We start from the raw sequence: 23346 nt of genomic DNA on the forward strand, positions 1-23346 counted from the left end.
GTTACAGCGTAATTTTATATTTAAGTACTGAATAATAATAATTAACTACATGTACTTACTATAGCGTTTGGTTTCAGGTTGGTTGCATGTGATTATGCACAGTTTATAGTAATTACTACAGTAAATAAATGTAACGAGTAACAAGGACTCTGTAAAATAAAGTGTTACCCATTTTGGTTATAGTTTATTTTAAGGTGTCTTGTTACACTGTAATTATACCGTGTACTGAGTAATACTAATTAACTACATGTACTTACTATAGAGTTAGGATTAGGTTTGGTTTAGGATTAGTTGCACGTGATTATGCATAATATACTGTGTAAAATAAGTACATGTAACATGTAACAAGGACACTGTAAAATAAAGTGTTACCAACATGAAACAAAGCTGACTTGTGCACAGTAACATGCATTAAGAATTATAATTTAATGTTGACTAACAAGACTTGAAATGAATATTCTAGTTTCAGCCAATTTACTCATTTATTTTACTGTTGTGTTGTAAATTGTAGTTTGCATGTAAAATGTTGTTGCCAGATCCTCATTTTGCATTTTCTTTGATTTGTTTTGTAGTGTACTCAAACACAAGTATTGTTGCTCAAACCTATAGTTATTATTTTCTTTTAATTTTCATAAAGTTCACTATATAGATTAATTGAATGAAATATTTTATTTAAAGGTGCTCTAAGGGATGTCACGCATTTTTTTTGGCCAAATTTTTTTTGTCACATACAGCAAAAATCTCCGCACTATCCGCTAGCTGCCTGTCCCCTGAAAAAAACTGTAAAAAATGCGATCTGTAAAAAACGCGGTGTCTGTAGACAGCCCAGGCTCAACACAAACGACAACAAAAACAAACTGGCCCAGCCTTGGCCACGGAACATAATAAACAGTGTTCCAGCCAATCACTGACAAGAATGATTTGGGGTTTGGGGGGTTAGTGCGCGTGCACATGAAGGGGGGTGTGTGGGGGGTGGAGGAGAGAGAAGCATGAAGAGGGAAGTAAGCGAGAGGAGAGATGTCCTAGACAACGACAACGACTAACGTTAAAATTGTATATTCTTGAGAATTTTGATATGGCCGACACACGACCAAAGAGACGACATTCCGATGAACAAATAACAAAGAATAGGGAAAAGGAGAAGGAACACGAAGTACCGAATTTACATCGGAAAAGCGTTCAAAAGGTGGCGAGAACTCCGCCGGCAGAAGGGCTTCCAATCCCACATTCAGGAGACTCTGTTTCTGCTGGACAGGGTAAATCCAGTTTGGTTTTTCTAAATGGTTCATGACTGTTTCAGGAAGCACGGAAGGGAGGGGGAGGGGACGGGATGAGGAGGAGGGAGCGTCGAGCTAGCCTCCGTTTTGTTTGACAATACTGTCAACAAGAAGTGACGTCACCCAACATCGCTTAGAGCAGCTTTAATTTAAGGATCTTGGAACATAATCAGAGGTGTAAAGTCCAGGGGTCAGAAAGTAAAAGTCCTGCCATATGTTTATTCCACCCATGAACTCAGCCAGCTGATTTCACTAATTAGTTCTCTCTCCTGGCTTTCTCAGAAAGAAAGACAGAACGAAAGAAAGAAAGGGATTGGAACAACAACAAAAACCTTATTTTTTTGTGAGAACTGTCTTCAATTTAATAAGACAATATGCGATTAAGACAAAGACTCACAAGGAGGACAAAAAAACACTCATTATAAAAACTTTATTTTGAATAAAACGCGTGGAACCTCATTACATGTAGTGTGGTCGGTTTAATGGATCTAGCTCGGGTCAGAACAGCACTGCATCGGTGACTTCACTAGGTCAGAATCAGCTGGAGAACAATGTTTCGCAGGTGTTACAGTAATGCTCAAATCTAACACTTCACTGAAGGTAGCACACCACAAATACACCATGTAGAAAAATGAAAGGATTGCTGGGAAAACAAGGGGGGAAAAAAGCACAATGTAATTGTCAGGGCAGCTTACTCACACAGCCAGTGTAGCTTTGAGGAATGACCGATGGGACGATGTCCTTACTTTTGCGTTTGGAAACGGAGAGTGAAATCAATCGACAGTCACACCAATGAACAAACCAATGAGTGATTGATAATGTCTGAGGTAGCAAGGCAATCATGGCTTTCTCTAATTTTATTTTTTTTAAACATTTATTTATAAAACTATACTACACAAAGATAAATCATCTTGGGCCAAACGTCCTGAAAATCCATAATTCCTACATTTGTCTTTATAATATAATCTTTCTACATGATTTTGAGAAATACAGCATCTCTCGGCCACTCGTCTCTCCTGGAATGGATGCTTTATAGGCACAAAAGGGTATTTCCGACGCATTGTAACGTTTGTGTTGTACATTATCTGTGCGTGCGCTCTAGAAATGCAGTGAGGGTTCGGATGCGCTGCTGCCAGTGGCACAAGCTGTCAAAACGATGCTTTAAAGGGAGATTTCACGGCAAACACTGTCAAAACAGGCTAAAACTTGAACAGAACAACGCTGGGGGCAACATGCGCTAACAGTTTAGCATTACGAGAACGATTCGTCTTCATATCCACTGATGTCTACGACGTTTTCCGACTAAACGATTTGAACAGCAACTGATGTGAGCTGCGTGTAAGATATGTGGTAGCAGTGTGGTTCCTCGGTGAACATAGAAATAAAAGCATACAGGTTACACGATAAATGGCCCCCATAACCCTAAATAATCATCCGAGTATTAAAACAATGGGCAGATACACCTCACGTACAATCTACATGTGGATCAAATGTACACTTGCATAGTACAGACAGACGCAGTAGTAATATCCATTGAATGAACTGTGTGGTTCTGTTCCAGAGTCTTTGGGTTTGAGGATAAACACCTCTGTCTTGGGAACAGCTGGGAATCTGCATCTCTGGAATGGGAATCTTCTTGTCATGTCGAGTTAGACTTCTGCTCTTCAAAGGGATGTTCTGCTGAAAACCTTCACATCACCTGGACACAAACATTTAGATATTGTGTAAGTATCTATATAATGCATAAACTGAATGTTGAACTTCATTGAACTAAGTGTCAACAATTGGAGATATTATGTATTTTAATGGGTCAACCCGGAGGTTCGCTTCACCCCTGTTCCCTTGACAAAAAGCCAATAGGATTTATTTACCGTAATTGGCTTTTGAATTGTTGCAGAAAATAAGCTCTTTGACCAACAAAAGTTTAATTCTTACAAGTTTTATTCATCAAGAATAAACGCCACTTTAATTTTGAAGCCTATATACAACCAGCAGTAGGCTGAAAATGACCTATATCACGGTTGCACAACTTTAGCATTACATTTAGAGTTCACAGTTTGGATTTCTTGGGGTCACCAAACACAGTAAGCTGGACATAATGAAGGCAATGGTTTGAGTGAGTAAGCAGGTGATGACTGCTGAGTCAGTGTGTGAGTGAATCATTGCACTTATTCAAAGAAAGAACTCATGAGTTTGGGACTGATTTATGAGTCTGACTACCGATAACAGAACCAAACCTATTGAAAATAATTTGCCATCATTTCTTTTAATTTATTTAAACTTTCCTGAATAAGAACTGATTTTTAAATCCCCAACTTTTGATAATGCAAATGCTTCAAACACATTCCCCCCCCCCCCCAAATAAAACCAGTCAATAAATCATCACAGAAATGTAACATATGGAGACGCCAGACTATCGTCTGTGATGGATCTTCACATACACGCTCATCACTAAGATTTCTCATTAACAGAAACTTGATTGATAGTGTTTCCATCTGAGCTGGTTCAAGCGAACTAATGGAACAAATATGTCCAGTGTTTTCAGAGACCTATTTGCAAGTAGATAGGATAAGAAAACTGGTGCAAAATGGTGTTACAACCTCAGCTATTCCCTCTGTCTTTGTGGTCAGGAAGAATTGCTGTGGAGAAGAGCTGCACGATTCTGAATAAATGATCACATTTTCCCCTATGATTCTGTATAAACAACTAAACAAAATAACATGGTTTACTAGAGGTTCTGACAAAATGTTATTTGCTGCAGTCTGTTTAAAAATATTCAATTAATTTGAATTAATTACTGGATGAATCAGCGTTTTTGAACAAACCTCTTGAATGAATGATTCAATGACTCACTCATAAATACTTCACTTGTTTCATTACTGGATGAATCAGTAGCCCCGTTTACATGTAGCATTGTATTCCGATTATAACCAGTTTAAAAGTACAATCAGAATGAAAATGCTCCATGTCAACACCTCAATCGGAATAAAAATGCTCAAACCGATTGAAATTTCAGTCGGATTGAAGGGGGTGGAATAAACCTTTTCATGAACCGATCAAATGAAAGATTACACCATGTAAACGATCTGATCCGATTACTTTGAGTAAACGTCTTTCTGCGCATGCCTGGTTTTGCGCCAGATAATTCTGTCAGCTAACATAATGCCTTCTGTTTGTGACCCGATGCAAAAAACAATGCACGCAAACCATTACCATAGTAAACATGGTAAATATGAACGCTTAGAAATCAGCGAAATCAGACAAATCAAGAAATTAGACAAATAATATAGGTTATCATAATCCTGATTTATTTTATCTGTCAGTAGCCTACGTCTCGCCTCTTTGTACCGGACTATCCTCTTTATCTCTGACTGAAAATATAACTGTATCCTTCTGGGAGAGAGTGCTAAAGCTCCTCAGGTCATATTTTTGGTGGCATATTTGTAGAAATGATCATTCTTTCTAAATGTGATGTAAATATGTGCTGTAACTATAGGCTACCAAATAAACAGAAACAGAAGCGACTGAATAAGTTGTGTGTCCTCTTTCTTTTGTGAAATAGACGTTCACAAACGTCATAAACGGTAAACCACTTTATTTCTGTGTGACTAATGTGCAATTTTGACACAAATTAATTCATTATGATCATTGTGTCGCTTTTTATTGTAAACCTGTGGTAAAACATCGATGCTTGGGTTTTAAATATTCAATTAAACAACAAAAATGCCAGCAAACGGTCGCTCTGGTTTTGCGATCACGCTGTTTCCAGTGATTTCTTTCTGATTAGTTTTCTGATAAAACTTCCATTTTGTTGGTGAAATGATGGGTTTGTGTGACGTTGTTCCAGAGAGGCGTGTTTCGGGCGTGTTTTAAGTGAAGCGCTGTGGAGCTTCTGGCCCGACAGTGGAAACGCAGCAGATTTTGGGCACGGTGCTAACGTTACTGGCCCGAGGATATTAGCCTGGCACGGCCCCCCTGGCTCGCACTGGCCCGACAGTGGAAACGCAGCAGATTTTGGGCACGGTGCTAACGTTACTGGCCCGAGGATATTAGCCTGGCACGGCCGTTTAAAGCCCTGGCTCGCACTGGCCCGACAGTGGAAACGCGGCCAATCCCTACAACTAACGCAACGATTAAGTGATGCACCATGACCATTTTGACAGGATTGAAAACGTGGAAAATAATGAGCTTCCAGATCCGGCAGACAAGTGTGCGCATGTCACAAAATGATTTCGATTGAAAGCGTCAGCACATGTAAACACCAGATCGGTTTAGATAACATCCCATGTAAACAGTCAACCGGAATCCGTCAATCAGAACGATCTTAATCAGAATAGCAAAAAAGTGTGCATGTAAACGGGGCTAGTGTTTTTGAACAATCTCTTGAATGAATGATTCAATGACTTACTCATAAAGACTTCACTTGTTGCATTACTGGATGAATCAGAATATTTGAACAAATCTCTTGAATGAATGATTCATTGACAAAAAAAAATTAACAGTCACTTGTCGCCACCTACTGGTGACACGATGTAATTGATACAATCTTTATTTGAACATCAAGTTACTTTCAAATGGTGATTTACTCTATTTTTATTTAACATTTAATCGTGCAGCTCTACTCTGGAGTGTTTTTACTGTGATGTGCTTACCTTCGGCCTTGAGGACACGCTTGATGCTTCAGAACCCAGAAGGGAAAAACAAAGAGAGAGAGAGACAGTTAGGACAATATAACAGCTATCCTAACTAAGACAGTCCTGACAAGAACAACACATGCAGACTCTCCACAATGGCAAAACCTTTAATTTAGAGCGTTGAAGTTCAGACTCATGGGATTGCTCTTCTGAACATTGAGAGGAGCACTTTAATGAACTCTACAGGGAGACGACAGCAAACACAAGTGAGACGACTCCTAACACTCATATCACCTGTGCCTCTGTCCTTCATTAAAACATTCCCATAAAACAAAGAAAATGGAAATGGCTCCATATCTTGTCCCAGACCGAATCTCACCGCACACAGGGGGCCCAATGCAGTAAAACGACAATGTGCCAAGATCAATATTCTACTGAGTTTCTAGCTAACAATGCAAGTTAAAGTCTGGGCGGAATTCAAAATGAAGTTCCACAATAACAATGAAATCTTATCAGTAACTTTGAGGTAATAAAAACACATAAAATGGAGTCTCTAAAGGCTTCAGAAACCGATTTTCTTTTAAACAACAGCAATTACAAACATAATTCACAATCAAAGCTCTCAGACTCCAGGAACAGGGGTTTTCAAAGGCAGAAGAGAGGCGTCTTTGGCTGAACTGAGGGAGTCTGGGATATCCGTAAAACACGGGTTATATGGAGGAAGAGGCAACCAGATTGGAATGGATTTTTGCCTAAAATTTCAGATGGATTTTGAGCACATAATTTCACCAGTTATGAGATGCTGATCTACTAGAATTAAGTCAATTTATGAAGAGATCAAATCTAATACAGCCATTAAAGCCTAGTCCACTCCGTAGGCTATTTCCATCTGAGACAAATATCTGAGATCACAAATAATTTCTATTCTTTGATTGTTGAGTAAGCAGTTATCTTAAATGGTTCACAAAAACTGAACAGTGTTTAGATTGATAAGTGAAAGAGAACGATAATAGGACAGAGCAGATTTGCATACTGTCCATCCTAAATACTAGGGCTAGTCTGTAATACAAGTGCAATGCATTGGACAACTGAATGGCATCTTCAAGCATGCATGGTTGCTAAATGTGAATGTGAGATGTTATACAGGTTGCCTGTCAAAATGGTTGATAGATGAGCAAAATTACCCATCAGTGCACTAAACAAACCCTGCATTTGAATGGTGGCAGGTGATCATTTCATGCCCTGAGTCGCTTTCGACTTGAAAAAAGTGTTAGTACTGCATAAAGAATGTGGGAAATGAAACAATGTTGGACAATGTATCTGTTATTAGAATAAAATATAATATTCTGGGCTATTTTCGTCTTTCAGGTTCAAACACGTCAGCAGCGCTCATAATTATTCATGTGATCGCGTGGCTTTATCCTATGAGAAGGCGCTGTCTCATAATTATTCATGACATCACGTCACATTGTCCTGAGACAGGGATTCAAACACTCAGCAGGCTCTTCAGTGAGTTGATACCTCGCAGAAAGTCTGGAGTGTTCGTCCTCGTTGTGATGCTGATGGAGGAGCAGGCTTTCAAACACACAAGTTAGGCAACAAGCTTTTATCACGTGAGAGTGGACTGAGACAATCTGATAGTCATGGACACTCTCACTGTGAGTGTGTTCACTCATCAAACCACTTCCACTGAGTGAATAACAGTAATTAAAAATGCAAATGCACATTCAAATATTATTTGATGCAAATGAAAACCAAAATAACCAAAAATAAATTGGTTGAGGAGATATGCCCCCTTCCGTGTAAAGCGCTTTGAGTACGCAGAAAAGCGCTGTATAAATGTAACGAATTATTATAATGAATTAAAACAGCTTGCATATGCATTAAACTAGATAAAATGAGCAGTGTGTATTTGTGTAATGCACTGTAAACTCTCATAATACAGGGCATTTTGATGAGTGCAATTATGAATAGCAGCGTGCATTTATGAGAAACTGTGATGTCTCCATTAAAGTGAGATAAAACTGTGGATCAGACACAACTGTTGTGTTCTCTCCTACTCTGTTCACTGTGTTGAAAACTGGAGGGTTTCATAACACTACAAACCCAAAAGCGAAGTAAAATGATTGCTAATGCTAAGATGCAAATGTAAACGCAGCACCAATGGCATGTTAGCTTGTTCCAGTTCTAGCTTTCAAAATTCGTACGGTGAAGTACACACTTTTAGTATACAGGAGAGTGTGCACAAGAGGAGACACTTTTACTGATGACTTCATCAGCAGGCCTGGTTCTGGTAGTATTTTTATCATTTGTTGTCTGCATAGGCATTACAAAATAATGTGTTAAAAAGTTGTACGCCCTAGACCAAACTACTATGCTCACAAAGTTAACACTGACTACCGATTGGTCGATTTCTCTTCAGGATTATGGCTAGTGTAGAACAGCATTTTAATTTAGCAGTTGAATGAATTTGGCTGAAAAGTGTCTTTTTTTTTTTATATATAAAAAAAAAAATTCTATGAAGAAAATTGAATGGATTTTTACTTCCAGACCCTGACTGTTGCGCTCTACTGGGACGCAGCCAAAGACTTCACTACAAACTGGGAAACAAAGGAAGGAAGGAGTTCAAAAACCCAGAAGACAGCAGAGTATTAGCTTGCATGCTGAGAGACGGATTGAGAGCGGGAAAGTCAGAGCGTTAAGACTTACGAGAGCATGCAGGAAAACTGTGGTTAATCTGTTCCATAACCTCAGCCAGATCAGCGTTACTGTTAGCACACTGACGGAGAAACTCATCTGAGAACACACACACACACAGAATACACTCAACAGATTATAACATAAAGAAGTCAATCAGAGCCATCAGCGTAATCACCCTGCGGTGTGAGTGTGTGTGTGTGTGTGTGTGTGTGTGTACCTGGGAGCTCAGGATGTCCTGCTGTATCCTGATGGAGAGAGCCGGAGGACGACGTGCCATTTAACTCAGGCTAGAAAGAGAGATAGGCATGGTTTAAAAACTGATAGTGATAAACCTACAAAACTAGGGGTGTGTGATATGTATCATCTATGATAATATCACAATTGTTGTTTTAACGGCGCGGGAGCTGACATTATCCAGTCTGTCACTATCCCAAAAAATGGACTAACCCCAAAATTCATGCGTTTTTGTCTTCTATTTCTATATTTATGCCAAGCAATAACACACAATAGTGCTGTTTTTCCCGAATATTAGCAAGATTGTAACGTGAAATTAATTTTATACAACAGTTCAATAAAAAAAGAATTTAATATACATATAAACCTCACAAAAACACACGTCATCGTCGAAATCCCAGAAAATATTCAGACATCATTTTTTGTTAATATTGTTCCTCCTAATACAATACAGCACCATCTATATATCTATATATATCTATATATATCTATATATTATCAGCAGTTCCTCACAGACAGATTTATTTGTCATGTGTGAGAAGTAATTACTGCTTATAGTCTTCCTCTAGGTCAAAGCAAGGCAGCCAGAAATGTCAGACTGGAATGCCAGTCTTGTTGGCCTTTTTGGATACCCAGTTATATTGTGTTTATTTAGCTAAGAGCCTTTGACAAGACCATCTGGCCTAACTGAGGCTCAGTGCAGTGAATCAGGCCCTCAGGAGACCCAATAAATTACTGTTACTCTAAATCAAGGCTCATTGAACGCCTGTGCTTGATTCACGACACTATTGGCGGCTGTTGGACTCCCTGGCATTGCCCATTAAACCATGAAGCCCATTGAAGGATGGAACAATAGCAGATTATACAGCGAAATAGAGCTGGAACTGAACCTGAGACAGGTGAATGTTAGTCTCAGCTTCACACCACAGGGACGGTACGATGCATATTCAAAAAAATGGCACTAAGTGGACAGTTATAAGATGCAAGGCTTTAATTCTGATAGTGAAAAGTTTGGCTTCACAAGATTCAAGCTTTATTCCCATAAAGCGCTGCAGGGATGACACATTTGTTGGCCAGAATTTTTTATTTGACTTTCATTTTGGATTATTGGAGAAAATAAGCTCTGTGATCAACAAAGGTTTATGGTTTTTACACATCAAGATAATCTTCACAAGTGAATTCAAGTTTTTATAAATGTTGAAGCCTAAATTCAATAGTCAGAAGTGAAAAGCTAAAGTAGGCTATGAACGAAACTACACTACAGCGGCACAACGTTCATGTCACAATCACTAAGCTTCTAAAAACTCTTTCAGTCTTTATTTAAAGTTGAAAAATGAGAGTTAGAATAGTTTAGAAGAGCACGATTATAAACACAACAACTGTGAATGCGACTAGAGAGTAGATGAGTTCACCTCTTCGGCTGATGATGTTTAACATGACAACCTCTGTAGTCCCCATAACTCTGTACTTATGTATTGTATGACGCAGAATAAAACGTGAAAAAATATCTTGAGCTTGTTTTCACCACAGACGCATGACAAATGACGTATGAAAACAACTTGTTCTAAAATCGGCTCAGAATATCAAACATGTTTGATCAGCTCAGACTGGAATGAATCTATCAATGTTTTTGTGAGATCTGTCAACTCAAACCTGAAGACTGTCTTTGACTTTCGGCAACTAGTGTTGACTCCTAAAGACACCACAAATCTTGGCAGAAGTCATGTAGTGTATTCCAGCCTTTGGAAGGCAGATGTTTGAAACCGGCGTGTAGGTAGGCAGCTTGTTACCTGATGCAGCAGCTGGCGTAGTCGGTAGAGCTGTGATTCCAGCTGCTTGTTGTGGTCCTCCAGTATCTGCATGCGGGCCTCCAGCCGTCCCTTGTGCTGTCGCAGGAGTTTAGCTTCAGCTAACAGGTCAGCTTCCTCAGGCGCTCCGCTAACAGCTGTGGCTCCTGTGCCGGACTGAACGTGCTGCTGCCGCAACTGCTCGTACTCCCTCTGCAGGCTCCTGAACACAGAGAGGCCGAGACTGTGTTTATATGCCATATATATATATATAAAGGTGAGTTTGGGGCTTTATGTTTGTTGTGAGTTTGAGTTATGACTGTTGGATGCTGGGGCCGTTCTTTTATGTTCTGGCTTTGAAAGGCAATGATGAAAAGTGAACCTACAGGGACCCTCAGCCTATTGTTAGACGGCTAGGCTTCTGTCAAAAACAGAACTAGATATACAACTAAACAGATGTGAATCATAACCAGACCTTTCTAACGCTGAAGCACTTTCACTGAATAATAGTAACTGCCACATTAACTAAATCAAAAGTGAAACAATTAATTTGTGTTCTAACAATGAGCAAACCAAGCCTGTTCACACCAAGAATGATAACTATAAAAATAACGATAACTATATTAGTATCCACACCAATGCACTATAACGTTCTGTTTATTATGAGTTTTGTCCTCTGTCGCTTTAATGCTTAAGCTCTTTAAAGCAGGTTGGATTCAATGTTTTCATCACTCATCAGCTGGAAAAAAATCTTTCTAAAAGTGATTCCAACGATACCGTTCCTCTGTGCTGTTATCATTATAGTTGTGGTGTGAGTGGACTCTGCTATTCTTTTACATTTATAGGGATTTTTAACTAAATCTTTATTGTTATCGTTGTAGATATTGCCCTTGGTGTTGCACCATTTAGCAAAATCAGAGTGTATATATGAACAGTGTATATGAAGGTGTAAATACTGTTTGACTACCTTTCTTGCTACTTTTCTTCTCTGTGATAAGTGGGTGTCAGAAATGTAAAGTTACATAGTGCACTGTGTCCCCGAGTATTTCAGTTTTTTTTCTTTATACAAGCGCCATCTACTGTCAGAGAGTGAAACTGCACTTTCATTCAGCCTGCCGTTTTCACCCATTGGTCCGAAAAAGACAAATCAGATCGAATTGTCATGCCAAACATTGATGTTGGTGTGAACAGGCCTTTAGACCGCACATATGCATATTTGCTTGACCAACCTGATTTAAATGCTATTTGATTGTAAGAAACTACGGAGCCCCTAAAGGGACATGGTGGTGGAAATTTTTCAAGTATTTTGCATTCTCCCGCAAAACTTTTGCGTTTCACCGAGAAACTGCGTTCTCTCACAAAATGTTTGTGTTCTCTTGCAAAACCTGTTATGAGTTCGGACAAACACCTTCTGTTTAATGTCCCGCTGGCGGTGTTTCAGACAGCTCTGTATGTTAACAATGGAGCGGTTCATAGAGTTTTATTTTAAAACTTAAGTATGAAGAAATGCAGTCAGTGCTTAGTTCAAGGAGTTCAGTAAAGTTGGCAATATATTCACACAGATTCAAACCTCCTGGATCATTAATTCGTGAGCTAAACGCTGTTAAAACACAAACGACACCTCTTTCCAATCATAGTAACGTAGACAACGCGCTACAACCCAATTTTCCTCAAAAGAAGCCTTATAATATAAATTGATCTCTATGAGTGGGCGGCTGAGAGACAAGTCCGAAGGAACCGTCTGCAAAGAACAAACCCGAAAAGCGTTACTACAAAAATAGGCAATGTTACACACTGTAGTGTCACCAAATTCAGTTCACACACCAATGATCTCCTACTGGTCACTCTGCAACACGTAGTTTGATCAAATGTCCTTTTGCATAATTGTAGTGATTTTTAATTATGAAATATAACTTCAAACCCTTCACTGTAACACACAGTATTGTCGCCACATACGGTAACACACTCACTACAAAACCGACGAGTGACCTACCGCTGCTCCTCCTCCAGTCGCGCGATGATCCGCTCCAGTTCTCCACGCTCCTCCCTCTCCACGGCCTGCAGGATCTGGGCGGGGCTCTGGAGCAGGTGGGAGGGGCTGTGGGTGTTGTGGGCGGGGCTCCTGGACATGTGGGCGGGGGTTGGGGGCTGGCTGAAGGATGAGCCCTCTCCTCCCAAAGTCTGACAGTACTGCAGGATTAAAGTGTGTTCCTCATCCCTACAGAACAATACAGAGAATGAGTTAGAAACATTCAATGTTTACATTTTCAATTGCACAAAACCAGCCACTAAGATGATCTAAAAAAAAAAAAACAAAAAAAAAAAACCTCATCAAAGTGTCTCAATATTCTGCCCTCTAGATTTTCTCAATTCAGTTCAGTTCATCTTTATTCATTTCCCGAAGGCAATTTGGTTGCAGCATACTAGTATGTCACACAAGACAACACAGGGGAAGGAAAAAAACAAACAAACAAAAAACTATTTCCTTCCTAAAAAGTATTTACCTTAAATTTACCTTTCCAGCTGAAGGGTAAATTAATGTCTAAATGATTTGTTTTACTCATAGGAGGTCTATACCGTCTTTTCTTGCCCGCATTATCCACCATAAAAATAACAAAATAGCAGAAAATAGCTTAGAAAAGTAATAGCATACCTCAACAAACTGAAAAAAAAAATTATTCATATTTCCATAGCATTAATGGTACAAGTGTAACCGGTCCTACTCGACCAGCTCCGAGCGGGACTCAAACCACAGTCTCCGGCATGGGAGGCGAACGCGCTAACAAGGACGCTAAACACTGCAGTCTCTAGCATCAGTCGCTAGGGGAGTGAGGTTTACACACACACAGCTCTTACTCACTTGCTTCCATTACACAAGTTATACACCTAAGTTTAATACTTTGCATTAGGGATTTGCACAAACCCCAAACATTAGCAACAGTCACAGCAAGGCTGATGCTGTCACAGCACGTAAACTATAACAGACAGAAGCATAATCAACACGTTCTCACGCCACAGCGGGATGCAAACGCTGAGATCAGAAAAGCCGACAGGAGATATAGGAGGGAAGGTTCTGGATGTGTGCTGTCCAAACAGCTGTGTGCACAATGAGTCTCAGGTGTGTGTTCACATGCTCTGTGGAGTGAGCGCTCTGATCCTGAATCCAACACTCATCTGGATGCACACACACAAAGACTAATCAGAGAGATTACATGGGCACTGCATCACAGGGTCCCTGCTAACAACCTGCCAACACCAGCAGATGCTGAATAAACCAACCACACACGGCTGGGACACAGCAAACTGAAGGATATTTGCATTTCCAAGGAAAGGGTGGCGCTTGCAAGGCAGCAAAAGCTTTAGCTAAGATGATAAGAGTGACACAGGGGATATTAAAGTAGTTGGTTTAGGGTTAGTTGTAATTATGCATAATTTACTGTTATTGGTAACTACATGTTACCAACCTTTGTCTTCACTTTCAATACTAATCTGTTTTATCATTTCACAAATAAAGTTTACGTTTAAGAATTATTTAGTTTGAAAAGTAGGCTTGTGTTTAAAATAGCATTTGCTTTGATATTTTTATATAATGTAATGACGTTCAGACTTTTTTAAGTGTGGCTTAAATGTCTAAATACACAAATAAATATCAGTTACATAATTTGTGATTCACATGACAATTGTTATGAAATATCTGGGTCATATTGCATTTAATATAAGCCTATTTTAAGGATCATTAGGGATATTTTACATTATTTTTCATGGCAATAAAGCACATAACCCCCCGGTTTTTATTAGCAAATTGCAAAAGAATCTCATTCTCAGAACAGCAATAAATAATAATATAATAATAATAAAGACATTTAAATTGCAACAGTATAGGCCTACATTAAGGTACAATTTGTAGAGTACAGAATGTACTTTATGCTTAGTTTATTAATAAAACAATATAAAAACAAAAGGCACAACGAAAAGAAAATCTTAAAAAGGTCTTATTTATATGCCAAATAAAAATGTCTTATTCCAGTCTTTCTATATATTTGTTCATGATATTCACATAATGTATAATGACTGTAATATATCTATCTGAGGAACATCAGTGCAGTGCTGTCCTGTAAACACTAAGAGGGATATATGAGAGAGGTGCTGAAGTGCTCGTGTAAAGAGGGACAGAGATGAAAGAGAAGGCCGGAGAGAGACAGACCTGTGCGCAGGTGTCACATCTGTCCCCACACAGCATCAGTCAAGAGTCTGAGTCCCAGCCGTCACATTCAATCTAAAACACCATCACAGGAGAAACTCCCCCGACGACTGCCGTCTCCTTCCCCTTCATCCCTTCTTCACTTCACCTCTCGCTCTCTCTGTCTGACTTGCTTTCAGGTACGATCACTTGAAAGTTTCTTTGGCTTCTTTATTGAAACACTCAGTGTTGTTTATTTGAAAAATAACAAACATACACACATTCCGAAACTGCGTTTGACAGTCAAGGTTTCACAAGCTCAGATTAACATCCACACACCCACCGCTCATATTTCAAATATCTTGAAAATGTGTGTGTGGGTGAATATTAAGAAGGGGGAAAAAAAGCATTGTTTGCTTAAAAGAAAGTTTTTTTTTTTTTTTTTTTTACATTTCCATCAGTCACAGAAAAATGCGAATTTTTTTAAATTGCTAACTATTTATACATTAAAAAGCAGTGTTTGTTTTTTTAAACACTTTTTTTGTTTTGATATGCACACGTTTTTGCGATATATCCCCATGCGTGTACATGCGTCTGACCTTGATCAGAGTAAATACTCGACCGCATATGGCAGTAATAAAGGGAAAGAGTTTCATGTTTGATCTCCAGTGTAGCATCAGTGCAGATTTGAGACTCAGACCTCCCTCTGAGGAGGAAGGCCAGGCAACGGCTTATTAGCTCTGTAATTATCATACGCATGTTCTGTGAAGGACACCCGCTGAGCTCGCCTCAACACGTCCAGATCAGTATAAAACAAGCTCGGGAGTCTTTAATGATGAGCGCAGGGTGTGCCAAACTCTTAAATGGTCATATTCTGCACTTTTGAAGCATTTCAAAGTGCACTTACTTAAGGATTTCTGCACCCCAAACATAATTTAGTTAGTTATCTACCACTGATCGAATTAAACCAGCTGTCAAAATGCTACTGTGCCTTTAAGACTTCTACTGTATATGTAAATGACTGTTTCAAGGTGGGCGGGCACATGTTAATGAGTTTACTGATGTTGATGATTTTTTAACAGGCTTTTTTTGCATCGTTTCAATTCTTTATTATTTGAAAAGCGCAAGATCCTGTTTTCCAACATATGAATTAGCAGGATGACGATGGCAAGTGGAACTAGATTTGTTAAGTTTCTAAAGACAATGTGAGAGGTATTTGCCCATTTTAAGGCCAATTCAGACATCAACCAAAGTAGAGTACGTCACTTTTCCGACATTCCATGACCTGACAAAAGCTGATTAAACATGTTCAATTGGCGAAAACAAGCACTGACCAATGGCAACAGATTCAGACGCAGGGGTAACACACTGATCAGACAAAACCCAATTAACGTGTCTGTCGCCGTTGGTTCAATGTGAACTGGCCTCTAAACCGGCACACAATGTTATCTTTTTGAACAAGTTCCCTTTTGACCATTAAAAGTAAATGTAATAGTGATACTTTCCTCAAACACCATTAATGAATAACCTTCACATTATTCTTCACAGACACACTCACTTCAAAGTTCCTCTTTACTTATGAAACAATTGTCTCTCTTTCAGGGATGTTACTCTACCTTCACTTAGTTTCAACTTCCCAATTTTCGTCTGCCACTCGATGAATCTTTTGTCTTCATTTCTTTTCTTCTAGGTTTTTCCGATCGCGCTTTTTCATTTTCACACAAAGGGTTTTTTTCAGGCAAAAAATTGGGAGAAAAACTAAACAATAAAAGAGACTAATTTAAGTCAATATGAGCTGTCGAAAGGAGCGCGGCTCTCCCAGCAGGTCCATTAGCAAAACAAAGTCACAGAGAGAGCTGGAATCACTCGCCGTCTCCTTGTTATCGGCCCATTACTCACTCTACCTGTCTAACTCTCACACCGGAGTGAGCTGATACATTTCTCAACTCTAATAGCCCTTTACCACTGAAGCTGGATCTGTGAAGATCTCTTACGATAGGCATGTGTTTTCAATGAGAGACCAATCAAAAAATGACAACTAACTCTTAACCCCTTTAAAGGCAAAGACTGCCAACGGCCCCAGATTAAATGACAAATTAAGCTCACACAATTTACATATGAACACGACCCATGACGACGGAAAAACATTAAAAAAACAATTTAAAAAGGGAAATTATATCAAAGAGGACTGTCAGTGACGGCATGGTTTGATCTTTGGTCGCCCAATCATCGGAAAAGGTCGTTTCATGCCTTGCCTATATGTGGAAGTCGAATATTCAAGCTGTTTGTCCATTTTCTACCCCTGAATGAAAAATCAAGCCAAATTCATGTTTTTTAAAAACAAATATATGTGATCCTGGACCACAAAACCAGTCACATGTCGCACGGGTATATTTGTGGCAAGAGCCAACAATACATTGTATGGGTCAAAATTATAATTTTTTCTTTTATGCCAAAAATCATTAGGATATTAAGTAAAGATCATGTTCCACAAAGATATTTTGCAAATTGCCTACCGTAAATATATATATATAAAAAAAATATTTTTTTGTGAGTGGATGCAGCAAAAGCGCAAACATAAATGGATAATTTTAAAGGCAATTTTGTCAATGTTTAGATTTTTATGCACCATCAGATTCCAGAATCTCGACCAAATATTGTCATATCCTAACAAACAAAGCTTATTTATTCAGCTTTCATGCAATACATCTCAATTTAAAAAAAATTACCCTTTTGACTGGTTTTGTGGTCCAGGGTCACATATAATTATTCTACAAATAAACTTGGATGGACTTTATACATTCATATGTATCAAAATATTATACTTTATCTTATATTTCCAATTTATTTACAAAATATTGTGTCATCATACTTTAACCCCCTAATCTGTATGACTAGCGTATGAAGCGTAATCTGCTCAGTATGTATTGTAGAGAGCAGTGAATTGTAATTCAGCTCCAAAGAAAGGTTCGGCCTGCCCAAACGCACTGAAATATAACAGATTTAACTGTCCAGACAGATGGACCCAGGAGGAAAATCCTCTCCTCAGAAATCTCAGAACAGGAACTCAGTTTTGAAGGAGGCGTTGGGAACGAAGAAAGCTTTGTATTTGTTCTATTACACTGGAACAAGGAGAGACAGATCTGGAAAGCATTCAATCAGAGTGGAAAAGCAGTCTAAAGAACAAGACACTGACAGAAAACCACATCACTGCCTACATCTCCCACTGGACCGAGGGAGAGAACGGAAAGAGAGGCACAAATTGGAGACAAAGCGGTCGCAAGCTCCCCTTATCTCTGTGCAGATGAGATTTCACATCAGGCAGCTGCTGTATATCGCCGCAGGGCTGAGACGAGATGAGAGAGAGAAGAGAGGGAGGGGTAAAGGAGACGTCCCGCTTGTGTCTGTGATTCTGCATCGGCTGCATTGATCAGCTGGAGTGTAAACAGAGTTCATAAGCTTCTAAACCCCAGAGTCAACAAAAATGGGAAATGAGAATGCTAACCTGAGCATGCATATAAAGAAAGAGAAGGGGAGGATGAAACTGAATGAGAAAGAAAACAGAGGTGCGAGCTGTGGCATAGTGGTTAGTGCATGTGGCCCAGATACGCTGAGCTGTGTTGCTCCTGTTTCTCCTCTTTCCCCTAAAAATTCTGATTCTTTCATGATTAATGCCGTCATGATTAAGTGATTAAGTTCCCTTATTATGCTTTTTCAGATGATACCTTTCATGTAGTGTGTAAAACAGCTGTTTAGTGTACAACAAATTAAAGTATTACCTCCTAAAAGAAAGAATCACTTCTGAACTGCTGAAATGAGTCGTCTATAATTCCAGTCTTACTTTCTGCTCAAACCTACATAGGTTTGTACCAAATCTTCATTGGCTGCCCGTGAACAACATCTACTTTGACTCAAACACTGTAGTTGTAGCTGAGGCCTGGAAAAGTTTGCTAAGTGTTGTCGACATGTCAACGCCAAGCAGAGTAGACCAATCACAAAAGACTGGGCCATCTGACCAATCAGAGCAGAGTAGACCAATCACAACAGACTGGGCCATTTAACCATTCAGAACAGAGTAGACCAATCACAACAGACTGGGCCATCTGACCAATCAGAGCTGAGTAGACCAATCACAACAGACTGGGCCATCTGACCAATCAGAGCAGAGTAGACCAATCACAACAGACTGAGCCATCTGACCAATCAGAGCAGAGTAGACCAATCACAACAGACTGGGCCATCTGACCAATCAGAGCAGAGTAGACCAATCACAACAGACTGAGCCATCTGACCAATCAGAGCAGAGTAGACCAATCACAACAGACTAAGCCATCTGACCAATCAGAGCAGAGTAGACCAATCACAACAGACTGGGCCATCTGACCAATCAGAGCAGAGTAGACCAATCACAACAGACTGGGCCATCTGACCAATTAGAGCAGAGTAGACCAATCACAACAGACTGGGCCATCTGACCAATCAGAGCAGAGTAGACCAATCACAACAGACTGGGCCACCTGACCAATGAGAGTAGAGGAAACCAATCAGAGCAGAGTAGACCAATCAGATCAGAGTAAGCTCTCGCGAAGGAGGGATTTAGAAAAAGACTGATAAAAGAGGTGATGCTGCATTTGAATGGTTTTTGACATTGGATGTATGTGAACCTATTGTAGGGGACCCCCAAAACAAAAATAATTTTAAAAATAGCATGGCACTTTAAGCACACATGCAGGACACGACAAGCTGTGGTGCTCATGCAGGAGATTCAGGATTGAATCTGGCATGCAACGTGTCCCGATCAAGTCTGCACAGATCAGAGCACCTGCTCTGGACACATTATGGCTTGAATCCAGCCCAGATCCCATTCCCTCTCTTTTCAATGATCACTTCTTATCAAAGTCTAGAACAGCTGTAGAATAAAAATGAGGCAAAAGCCCCCAAATGAAAAATAAATAAATAAATAAATCCCAGCAAGTGAGTTTTAATGGCATTTTCAAGTGGGAAATCTTCCCACCTGCACTCAATTAAACCCAACAGATAATGCTATTACACACCAATCCATCACAAACATTATAATGAAGCGTCCTCTCCCTTCTCTCTCTACATCTCAGACACACACACAAGCAAATATATGACGTCGAAGAGTGTGTTAATGCATTAGGTACAGAGATAAACAAGGTGTTAGCGGGACACCAGGAGGAATGGAATTAGTTCCATCTACTCAGAGCGAGCCGAAGAACAACGCAAAAAGAGAGACAGGGAAGAGAAAGAGACAGCAGAAGTAATTAGATTTATGAGGGATGCTAATAAGATTATTTTAACACCACTTTACAAACTGTCAGCAAACATAAACTCGCTATTTATACAGCGGTAATGTCACAAATACTTGCGTACATTTTTTTCGTCGTGGTAAAACTGGCCATCATCTGACAATCTTCATTAACGTCATGGTTGCGATGCTGATGAAACAGTGAGCAACCACACAGATACACACACACACACACTCTCTCAATGGGAAACGTGCTCCGAGAGGACAATATCCAGGTGGTGTTTGAGGAACAAGAGGACATTTGCTCATTAAAAGTCAGGACGTCTCTCGTCGGCTTTGAACAATCGCTCTAATGAACGAGTTTTTCCAGCAATCCATGTTTTCACTGTTATACAGTAGGGGGCGCTATAATGCATCTTTAGAAAGAGTACTGAATCTCCTCATCCAAAAACAAGCGAAGAAGAAGCAGAAACAAGCAACAACAGCATTGCTTACCATAGATATCATATAATAAAGGCTAGATGTCTCGTGCGCGCTGCTGGCCAATGGAGGTCGACGTCCGCACACGGCGGCCATCTTGCCACAGGGAGCTCGCTCACTCGTAACATTGTGTTTTAATGGTGCATGTACTTTTAAATAACCATAACTTGCTTAATTTTCTACCGATTTTCAAACGGTTTGGTTTGTTATAAACATCAGCGATGTAGTTATGACACTGCATACATATGAATAATTAAGAAAATCTGCAATTCCAACATGTTCCAGCGTTCAGAATTATAGCCACGTTAATAACGTTTGTAAGAAACCAAACCGTTTGTAAATCCGTCAAGATTTCAGCGAGATAAGAGGATTTGTGTTCGTGCTGATCACTCACCTTACTTCAGATACCACAGAGCTCGCCAGAAAGCTTCCCTGTGACAAGATGGCCGCCGGTGATGCCGTTCGAGACTCCGCCTTAAGACATCTAGCCTTATATGGATATCTATGTTGCTTACGCTCATGTAAGCTAACGCGATCATCAAAAGTTTAACAGCATATAAATCAAAACATTTCATATTCATACAACAAAATACTCTACATGGGAGCTGTGAAAATTTTGTGAAAATGATCAAAAATGCTGCCGCTGGTTGGTAAATAATAATAAAAATAAAAACGCTGGCAGGGAAAGAAAATAGATCAAATGAATTAAGTTCATATTCAGTAGTCATTATAATTGGTTATAAAGAGTTTGTATGTCACAGGCAACATGAACCCATGTGTACAATACAGTATATGTGAGAGTGAATGAATGTGTGTGTATCAGGAACCGCTAATGGAAGTTCATTTCTTTGATAAAGATCAGTAGCGCGTCTGATTCCTCTCACTATTTCAGTTCATTCTTTTCACTTCTTTCATCACGCAGAGAAATGAAAAGTCAGAGCGTCTCACGGGTTCCACCCTTGAAGGGGTCAGACGACGGAGAGTCGAGTTCGAGACGTACTCAAACATTCACAACTCAAAACTACCCCTCGGTCCACATAGACCAGGGGTCGGCAAGTAACTTTGGCCGCGGGCCAATATTTTTTTTAGCCAGTAGATGGCGGGCCAGCTACACAGAGTAGGCCTATGGATACAAATTAAATACTTGTATATAGGCCTATAATCGCGGAATATGATGGATCCGTCACCGTCCGTGGATCATTCGTTTTTTCAAATTAAAACCAAAAATAAAAAGATGAAAAATGACTTGTTTTTCCATTATTTATTTCCTGAACTAAAATGAAAAAACGAATAACAACGGGTTTTCTGATTTTCTGATTGTGCTCAGATCAAAAATAGAAAAAATGTATTACTGGATTAGACAAATTTTAATTTTGATTTTTAATTTAACACCTTAGGCATATATCAAGGAAATAATTTTAAACAGATCAAGTACTATTGTGGTAACAGATTACAGCCATTTTAATAAAGGTGTGAATAGCAATCATACTCATTCTGTACAGTCCGACTTTTGAACTTTATTCCTTTTTTTTTGTATTATTATTTATTCGGGACACACACATACACACCTAAGGTTTAATGAGTTCTGCGCGGGACTGTTTTTTTTCTGTCCCGCTCCCACAAGGTTCTATTCAGCAACCGCTTAAAATATACTCGGTGTTCACCCGCTTTATTTCCCGACCTGACGGTTCCACAAAATTTAGATCTCGTTTCCATAATCTCACATTCAAATGTTTCTAACGGCAAGAATGAGATTAAGTAGCCTATAATAAAAGCTATACAAAAATTGTGTTCGTGTCAATATAAATATTATGCTATTTTAACATTGTACTGTCAGCAGAGAAAAAAAATGCTACAGAAAAAAATTATGAAATATAAATAGCCTAACATAAATTAAATAGGACAAAGCCTATCACTCAAATTTCTAAGCAACATAAACGAAAATCATATTGCCCTACTGACGAAATGAAGTAGGCTATTTTCTGCCGAACTATTTCAAACATCCTTGCAAAAAAAGAATGTTGTTGACTGACAATGGTTTCAGTACCAAACAGCTCCTCAGAGATAGGTGTACAGGCGGTCAGAATTAAGTGCGGATACGCTGTCAGAAGATGTCGGGAGTGGGCTATTGTCAGTCAGACCGCCCGCTCCGTCCACAGTACACCAGAGTTCTGACCGCTACCGTCTTTTGACGCGCGAATGGACACAAAGTGGTCAAGCGTATAACTAGACGCGGCAGGCACGAATTTGACGCGCTATTCGAGTCCGGTGTGAACGCACAGTTATACTTTAAAATGTAATCCCGCGCCGCATGATTCCCTATGGGCGTTTCACACAGTATGCGGCGGTGACATCGCCGCGCGACTACGGCTTTTCTCAAGTAATGGAAGAGTTTTGTGCAGCATTTAAGACTTCCAAAATAATCCGGCGGGCCAGAAAATATTGCTGGCGGGCCAGTTTTGGCCCGCGGGCCGCCAGTTGTCGTTCCCTGACATAGACCATGTGTTGAGACTAAACTGCAAAAGATCACTAATTCTTTTTGGAAGTAATAAACAAAATGTTTTTGACATTGTTTCATTAAAATACAATTTATTTAAACAAAACTCTTTTGTGAATGTCTTGAACTAAACATTGTCTGAGTGAGTCAGACGTTATTCGCTCTGAAGGATTCAGTGAATAATTCGTTACACTGATTCAAACCGATTAGTTGCAAGTTCTTGAGGCTTTTTGAGTGATTCATTAAAACAACATGTTGTCTATTATGTATTATTATATTCAGTTTTTT

At 39.5% G+C, this 23346-nt stretch overlaps 1 protein-coding gene across 5 annotated transcripts in view; it reads right to left on the bottom strand.

Moving 5' to 3' along the window:
* Nucleotides 1-1688: 1688 nt before the first annotated feature.
* Nucleotides 1689-23346, bottom strand: part of utrn (utrophin) — a gene marked incomplete at its 3' end in the record, with an annotated part of 239454 nt that continues 217796 nt past the window's right edge. For 4 of the 5 annotated variants that reach the window (XM_082144951.1, XM_082144949.1, XM_082144950.1 and 1 more), the window contains 6 exons: nucleotides 12626-12850; nucleotides 10636-10855; nucleotides 8829-8898; nucleotides 8621-8707; nucleotides 5930-5955; nucleotides 1689-2976 (listed from right to left, as the gene is read on the bottom strand). In XM_082144951.1, the coding sequence (XP_082001077.1) occupies nucleotides 2968-2976; nucleotides 5930-5955; nucleotides 8621-8707; nucleotides 8829-8898; nucleotides 10636-10855; nucleotides 12626-12850 (637 nt within the window). The remainder of the gene's footprint in view (nucleotides 2977-5929; nucleotides 5956-8620; nucleotides 8708-8828; nucleotides 8899-10635; nucleotides 10856-12625; nucleotides 12851-23346) is intronic. The other variant, XM_082144953.1, reaches the window with a different exon arrangement.

The sequence above is a fragment of the Leuciscus leuciscus genome (genome assembly GCF_965113295.1).
Source record: "Leuciscus leuciscus genome assembly, chromosome: 18".
NCBI lineage: Eukaryota > Metazoa > Chordata > Actinopteri > Cypriniformes > Leuciscidae > Leuciscus > Leuciscus leuciscus.